Raw genomic sequence first — 7,809 nt, forward strand, 5'->3', positions numbered from 1 at the left:
GTTCATCAGTCAGACTGTGATCAGGTTTTATCAGATCGTTGTTACTTTGGCATCTCAACTCGTTTTAATTAAACTTAATGATTGCAAGGTTTTTGATTTTGCAATTAAAAATGATGGTTAGAAACGTACTGAAGAGAAAAAAACTGCAATAAACAACTAATTATACTGTTTTATACCAAATTAATCCACCCACGTTGTTCTCTCCCATCCCCCATCAAACACATAGAAAGCACCTACCGCACCTACGAGACATGTTGCTACGAGTTACTACATCTCGCTCAGCTGTAGTACTGTTAGTTCTGCGTTTAGTCCTCAGTACTGCACAGTATAGCTATACACATGCACATGTACACATCTTTGTCTGGTTGGTCAAAGACGTGTACATGTGCACACAGCAGCGAGTCTTCTGCTTTTCATATTCACATCGTCAACATTTATCATCAAATGTGTTTTTATTTCATCAATAAATGCTGAGCGTATTTTGCAGATAGTTATAATCCAGGATAAAGTGCCTTTACTTTGAAACATTCTGTAGGTTTTTTTTGTTCTGTTTTGTTTAGTTTTTTCTCCATGTGGATGTTTTTTGTGGACATGAGTCTCATGGTTCTGTCATGTTCATGTATCTCACTCACTGTGTCTCTGTCCATCCGTCTCGATCCGTCTCATCTCGTCTCAACAACACGACACGGCTTTGTGTTGTCCGTTCTGTGTGATGGGATTGATCTTTTCCAGCGTGAGCTCCGTGTCGCTGTCTAAATTCCCAGAGATGGCGGGGGAAAGTTTCTCTTTCTCCACCTCGCCACCTACGAAGCCGCCGCCTCGGCCGCCGCCGCCTTCGTCCTTCCTCTGCAGCTCCTCATCTGGACTCAGGATGCTGTGAGGGATCACGTAGTTTCCCTCCTTCGGGATGAGACTCTTGGGCTGATACTGAGTTGTTGTAGTCGTTGTCATCGTGCAGTTGGGGTGTTGTGAGGTAGCGGGGGCGGCGGTGGCCATGGCGGCGGCAGTGGCGGCCATGTTGTCCTTGTTGTTGATGCTGACGATCTCGATGGCGTTGCTGCTGCTGCCGGGGCAGAGGCGGTGGCAGCCCAGCAGGATGGAGAAGGCCTTGCGGAAGTCTGCGTTGAAGGCGTAGATGATGGGGTTGAGCGAGGAGTTGGCCCAGCCGAACCACACGAACACGTCGAAGGTGGTCGAGCTGATGCACGGGAAGTCGCCGCCGTCCGGCAGCTCGGGGTCGCAGAACGGCACCATGCAGTTGAGGATGAAGAAGGGCAACCAGCAGCACACGAACACGCCCATGATGACCGACAGCGTCTTCAACACTTTGGTTTCTCGCTTGAACGACATTTTGAACGACGAGCTCTCGCTGTCCATGTTGGAGGAGCCGTTGCCGCCGCCGCCCATGTTGTTGCTGTGGTGACGGTTCTTGGCGCTCGCCGCCGCCCGCTCCAGCGCCGATATCCTCCTGATCTGCTTCTGCGCGATGCGGTAGATCCGCGTGTAGGTGACGATCATGATCGCCACGGGGATGTAGAAGCTGATGAGCGACGAGGAGATGGCGTAGGTCCGGTTCAGGCTGGAGTCGCAGTTGTCGTGCGGCGGCGGCGGCGGATCGGCGGTGGCGAGCGTCGTCGTCATCGTGGCGTTGAGCTGCTCGGCGGCGTAACCCGCGGTCGTCTGCGCCTTGTGCCAGTTGAGCTGCACGGGGATGAAGGAGATGAGCAGCGACAGCGTCCACGCCACGCTGATCATCAGACACGCCACCTGTCAATGTCAATGAAAGATGCCGAGGTCCTTATTCACGCCTTTGTTACATCGGGAGCGTGCCTATGTTCCCTCAGCCCTATGTTCCCACAGCCCTATGTTCCCACTGGACTCTCTCTACCTATCTGGACTCTCTCTATCTGGCCTGTCTAGCCTCTACCTGGTCTTTTTACTAAACTTAACCAACTCTTTTCTTCATTGCCTAAACCTAACCAATGGTGGGACCAAAGGGCTGTGGGAACATAGGAATGACCCCCATTGGTTCCTGCGCTCAGGTTAGCAGTAGGTTCGTTACCTTTAAAGCAGAAGTAAGCGTTATTTTTGTGTTAATATAAGTCTTAAATAGTTCTATCTTCCGACAGCAATCACTTACATAGAGTGTTTGGACCGAAACACGGGTCTGTCAGTCACTCTGCTCTGGTCATTCCTATGTTCCCACATTTCTAACTTTTGTTGTCACTGAAAATTAGGCCCTATGTTCCCACAGCCCTTTGGTCCCACCATTGGTTGGGTTTAGGCAATGAAGAAAGGAGTTGGTTAAGTTTAGTAAAAAAGACCAGGTAGACGCTAGACAGGCCAGATAGATAGAGAGAGTCCAGATAGGTAGAGAGAGTCCAGTGGGAACATAGGGCTGTGGGAACATAGGCACGCTCCCGTTACATCTAGGCATAGTGCGAATTACAGGGGGGTTTGGGGGGGTTTGACCCCCCTAATTACGACTTCAACCCCCCTAAAAGAGGTACAAATAACAGATAGGGGGGGTTGAAACATGTATCTTTCTTATTAGTAATCATAAATACTACAATATACAGTATTTCCATAGTCATGCCAGGAAGATGCTTGTAGTAAAATTTCAGACACCCCTAGTGGACTAAACCATTTAATTGTCTTTGCTAGGGTGTGTGTGCATGGGTCTGAATTTCGGCAGTTTAGATCTAGAATATTTTGTTGGTGACTACAAAAATTGTTTGTGTGGTACATTATGTGCCGCAATAACTGTAAAATTGTGTAAAATTTGGTTTATCATCATCTACAGACTGTAGACATTTCATTGAACAAGCAAGATACTGTAAGACTTCTGTTAACTCAAGCACGCGTCTGCGCTGTACTGCGCACTGTGTAAAATGTTGACCCCCCCAATTGTCATTGTATAATTCGCACTCTGCATCTAGGCTCAATTATTGTAATGTCCTCTTATCAGGACTACCAAAGAAGAGCCTTCATCGACTGCAAATGGTTCAGAACACAGCAGCTCGTATTTTGTCTGGCTCATCTAGGTAGTGCTGGCCTCTCTTCATTGGCTCCCTATTCAGTTTAGAGCAGATTTTAAGGTTGCTTTTACTAACCTTTAAAATCCTAAACGGCTTGGCACCTTTGTATTTGAGCGATTTAATTAATGTGTATGTTCCCACACGGTCTCTACGCTCCCAGGGGAGTGTGTCGCTCTGTGTTCCAAAGGTTAGGAAAAAGACGGTTGGTGAGCGTGCCTTTTCCTCCGGGGTCCTCCGACCCTGTGGAACAATCTCCCTTCGGACATCAGGCAGGCCTGTTCAATTGGGGTTTTTAAAACAAAGCTTAAAGCAGAAGTAAGTGATATTTTTGTGTTAATCTAAGTCTTAAATAGTTATATCTTCAATCACTTCTATAGAGTGTTTGGTCTGAAACACGGGTCTGTCAGTCACTCTGCTCTGCTCTGAGCCCAGGAGAAAACTTTCCTTGTATCCTACAACCTTTATCCAATGAGGAGAGAGAACGGCATAAAGGGGCAGTCCTCTCTGTGTGTGCAGCCAAGGGATGTGCCTGAATGTGGTGACGTAGGGACGAGGACCAATAGATCCATGACGAGGGCGGGGGCTGCTAACTCCATCGGCTGACAAGACGTTACGATGCGTTCAAGGCAACTCGTAACTGGTGTTTTTCCGACCTGTGAAGTGGTACCAGTTCGATCTGGTACGAGTTCACGGGTCAGAAGTTACGAGTGGCCGTTATAGTGACTTGCACAGGTAAAACAGGTCGGAGAAACACCAGTGGGTTGCCTGGAACGCTACAAAGTCGTAAGTCGTGACTTGGAGCTGTAATTTACGGTTTCAAAAGCCGGCCTGGAACGCAGCATTAGCCAAAACCACCGGATCGCTTACTTCTGCTTTAAGACCCACTTATTTACTGTTGCATATGGGTCCTAGGTTTTTCATTAGTAAAAGTCCTGCCCTGTTTCAAATATGTTTTGTACTCTGTTTTTGTTTTTTGGAATGTCTCTGCTTGTAAACTGCTTGCGGTTTCTGATGTGTTGTACAGCACTTTGATGTAAAGCGCTTTATAAATAAATGTATAATTATTATTATTATTATTATTTATTACCTTGGGCGTCATCTTGCGCTCGTAGCGGAAGGGGCTGGAGATGGCCCAGTAGCGGTCCACGCTGATCACGCACAGGTTCAGGATGGAGGCGGTGGAGCACATGATGTCGAACGCCACCCACACGTTGCAGAAGGCGCCGAACGGCCAGAAGCCCACGATCTCCGTGGCGGCCTTCCACGGCATCACCAGCACGGCCACCAGCAGGTCGGAGATGGCCAGCGAGATGACGAAGAAGTTGGTGACCTTGGACCTCAGGTGGCGGAACTTGGCCACGGCGACGCAGACGAGCGTGTTGCCGAGCAACGTGGTGAAGATGAGCAGCGACAGGAAGCAGCCCGTCAGCACGCGCTTCGACGAGTCTCTCTGCTCCGCCGCCACGCCGACGAGCAGCAGCTGCTTGTCGTCGTCGCTGCCGCCGTTGTCTCGGACCGTCGCCGAGAAAGAGAAATTCTGATCCATTGTTTTCTGTTTTCGCCGCTTCGCTTTCGGCGAGGAGGAAGAAGGGAGGAAGGGAGGCGTCGGTCAGCCAATCAGCCGTCACCCCATCACACCCCTCAGCCTGCAGCAGCAGCAGCAGCAGCGGTGCCTCTCTCTGTCCGACGGGAACGCCGCTGCTTCAGACCGACGGCGAGGCCGGCGGAGCGGTCGACTGTCTCGGCACCGGCAGCTCTCCCACGGCGGCGGCGGCGGCGCGGATCGTCCACAAGCTCCCAGTCGGAAGAGCCATATCTGTACTGCTTATTATAGTTTTAGTAGTTTTCCTAAACTTAAACTAGTTTGCATAAACTATAAACTGTTGTCTTGTCTGTAACAACATCTACTGCACGTCTGTCCGATCTGTCTGATCCCTCCTCTGTTGCTCACCCTGAACTTTCTCAGATTTTTCCCTCCCAAAAGGGTTTTCTATGGAGTTTTTCCTCAGTGGATGTGAGGGTCTAAGGGTCTAAAATGTTGTTACGATGCCATGTGAAGCCTTTTGAGACAAACTGTTTGTAAAAACGGGCTATACAAATAAAATGGCCTTGCCTTGTCTTGCCTTGCCTTTAAAATGTTGAACTGCTCCTTTAATTATGCTTATGCTGCTGAGCTGATGACATCACAGTAGCTTAGCTTAGCTCTTCTCAGACCAGTGGTTCAGCAGCACTGAGGAGCAAGACAGTTTATTTTTTTGAGTGAATCTTGTAACTTTGTTTTGCTTTTTTTTTGAGTAAAGTTCTTTTTAAAGATTCCTTTTGTGGAAGGAAGATCGGGCTTATTGTTGCCAAGAAGACTAAAGCGATTTTTTAAAGCGATTTTTCCCTGTTAAAAGGGTTTTCCATGGAGTTTTCCCTCAGTGGATGTGAGGGTCTAAGGACAGAGGATGTTGTTGTGATGCCATGAGACAAACTGTTGCTAAAAAACAGATAAAACTGCCTTGCCTTGCCTAAAGCGGAGTGGTGGAAGGAAGAAAGATTGTTGCCGCTACACTGGTCATCATCACCAACACCATCATCATCATCATCATCGTTGTTTTTTCCCCACAAAAAAAACCGGATGAGCTGCTATAAATATCCTTCCATCGCCCGGATCATCTCTCGGTCGGATGTTTGTCCCACAAAGACGAAGTCGGCTGGTGGTGGATGAATCCCTGCAGACATTCCTCTAGAGACAAAGGGAGAAAGAGAGAGGGTATTCCAGCTGTAGTTCGGTCCGGTTTAGTCCGATCCGGTCCGGTTTAGTCCGATCCGGTTCGGTTTAGTCCGATCCAGTCTGGTCCAAGCAGAGCTGTGACTAAACTAAACTAGACCGAGTCCTAGTCTGGTCCTCGGTCCTCGGTCCTCTGTTCCAAGCCCTCAGCCAAAACTTTCACAGCAGATTGTGTCCGAGCTGTTGAGTTGAGTAAACAGAGGCTCGGCCAATCATTAGCCTTATATAGCTGCCTACCTACCACCTCATCGATGAGCTCTATCGACGGCGGCTTCGCGCTGCGTTTATCTGATTTGTGCTAATGATCCTCCAGGCGTCTGTGTGGGATTAGATTAGATTAGATTAGATTAGATTGGCTCGTGATCCTCGGTGTTTTATTTCACTGCTCGTTATTTATTCATCTTTTCTCTTTGACTGACTGACTGAGGGAAGCTCCACAACATCTGGACCTGCAGCCACGAGCTTCACCATAACAACACTATAACAACTACAGCTCTGGAAGAAAAATGAAGAGACCATGCAAGTCCAAAATGTTGTTAATAAAGCAGCTTCTCTACATGTGGCAGCGTCTATTGGATTTCAACACAAGGATCAACACGTCTTATTCTACTGAACCAGCCACTGAATGAAGATTATAAAAAAAAAAAACACTGTTGAGATTAAAAATGACTATGAACTTGTTTTCTTTGCATTATTCAATGTCTAAATTAAAACACTTTATTATTATTTTGACCAGTTGTCTTTACATTATCTATAAATGACAATGTCAATGACAATATTTTTATTTCAAATTTGGCAGAAATGCTGTCAGTACTGTAGTTTACAGAATAATAATAACAAAACTGCTCCTTTCACTCCAACTCATTCCTATAAATACTAAAAATAAAAAAAACAGAGAAACGGATCATTTTAAAGTGGTTTCTTAATTAATAATATTATATATTTTTTCCAGAGCTGCAGCTGCAACGTCACCGTCACAGCTCCGCTTGTTGTTGTTGTTGTTTGTTGTTGGTTCAGGTCGCGTGTCCAGTTGTGTGAACGCAGCAGAACATTCAGGAGTCATTAACTCAGCTGTGTGCGTGTGTGTGTGTGTGTGTGTGTGTGTGTGTGTGTGTGTGTGTGTGTGTGTGTGTGTGTTTCTCGTCCAATGACCTCAAAAAATGGAAAAAACAAAAGAATTTAATCCAACAGCAGCTCCAGTCTGATTAAACAGCTTCTTCTCTGCGTCTTTACATCCAACTTGTCTCGCGCTGCTCCGTCTCGAGCTCACCGTCACCGTCACCGTCTCGGCGCGTGCAGCAGCAGCATCAGCTCCATATGGCTCATCACATCCGACCGTCAGTCACGCGCCGCCTCCTCCTCCTCCGCTGCTCCATCGGTCCTCGCGCCGGGAGAGAGAGAGAGAGAGATGCTGTTTGTTTTTCTCTTTTTCTTTTTCTTTTCTTTTCTTTCCCCTTTTGTGTGTAGCTGTTGTTATTATTATTTTGGGGGTTTTAATTGTCTGTTGTCGACTCGTGGTGCAACGTTCAGGTGCGTAAAGAAAGAGAGGGAGGGGAGAGGGAGAGAGAGAGAGGGAGCGGAGAGAGAGAGAGAGAGAGAGGGAGCGGAGAGAGAGAGAGAAAGAGAGGGAGGGGGAGGAAGGGAGGGGAAGAGAGAGGGAGGAGGGAGGAAAGAGATGGAGGGGGAGAGAGAGAGAAAGAGAGAGAGAGAGGGAGGGAGAGGGAGGGAGAGAGAGATGGAGAGAGAAAGAGAGGGAGGGAGAAAGAAAGAGAGGGAGGGGAGAGAGAAAGAGGGAGGGGGAGAGAGAGAGGGGGAGAGAGAGAGAGGGAGGAAGGAAGGAAAGAGAGAGGGAGAAAGAGGGGGAGAAAGAAAGAGAGGGAGCGATAGGGAGAGAGATGGAGGGGAGAAAGAGAGGGAGGGAGGGAGGGAGAGAGAGAGGGAGGGGAAAGAAAGAGAGAGAGGGAGGAGAGAGGGATGAGGGGGGAAAGAGAGGGAGCG

At 48.1% G+C, this 7,809-nt stretch overlaps 1 protein-coding gene across 1 annotated transcript; it reads right to left on the bottom strand.

Moving 5' to 3' along the window:
- Positions 1-672: 672 nt before the first annotated feature.
- On the bottom strand, positions 673-4,485 carry drd1b (dopamine receptor D1b). Its single transcript, XM_085798908.1, has 2 exons — positions 4,126-4,485; positions 673-1,767 (listed from the first exon to the last, which is right to left on the bottom strand). Exons 1-2 carry the CDS (start codon positions 4,306-4,308, stop codon positions 673-675), a joined length of 1,278 nt encoding a protein of 425 aa, XP_085655034.1. The 5' UTR covers positions 4,309-4,485.
- Between the last annotated feature and the right edge of the window lie 3,324 nt (positions 4,486-7,809).

Source organism: Trachurus japonicus, chromosome 14 (assembly GCF_045865225.1).
Source record: "Trachurus japonicus isolate A0001 chromosome 14, Traja_1.0".
Lineage (NCBI taxonomy): Eukaryota > Metazoa > Chordata > Actinopteri > Carangiformes > Carangidae > Trachurus > Trachurus japonicus.

Coding starts and splice junctions, on each gene's coding strand:
- drd1b (XM_085798908.1), bottom strand. CDS start 4,308: ATGCCGTGGAAGGCCGCCACGGAGATCGTGGGCTTCTGGCCGTTCGGC. Junction 1,768..4,125: donor AGCGCAAGATGACGCCCAAG/GTAATAAATAAT, acceptor TGACATTGACAG/GTGGCGTGTCTGATGATCAG.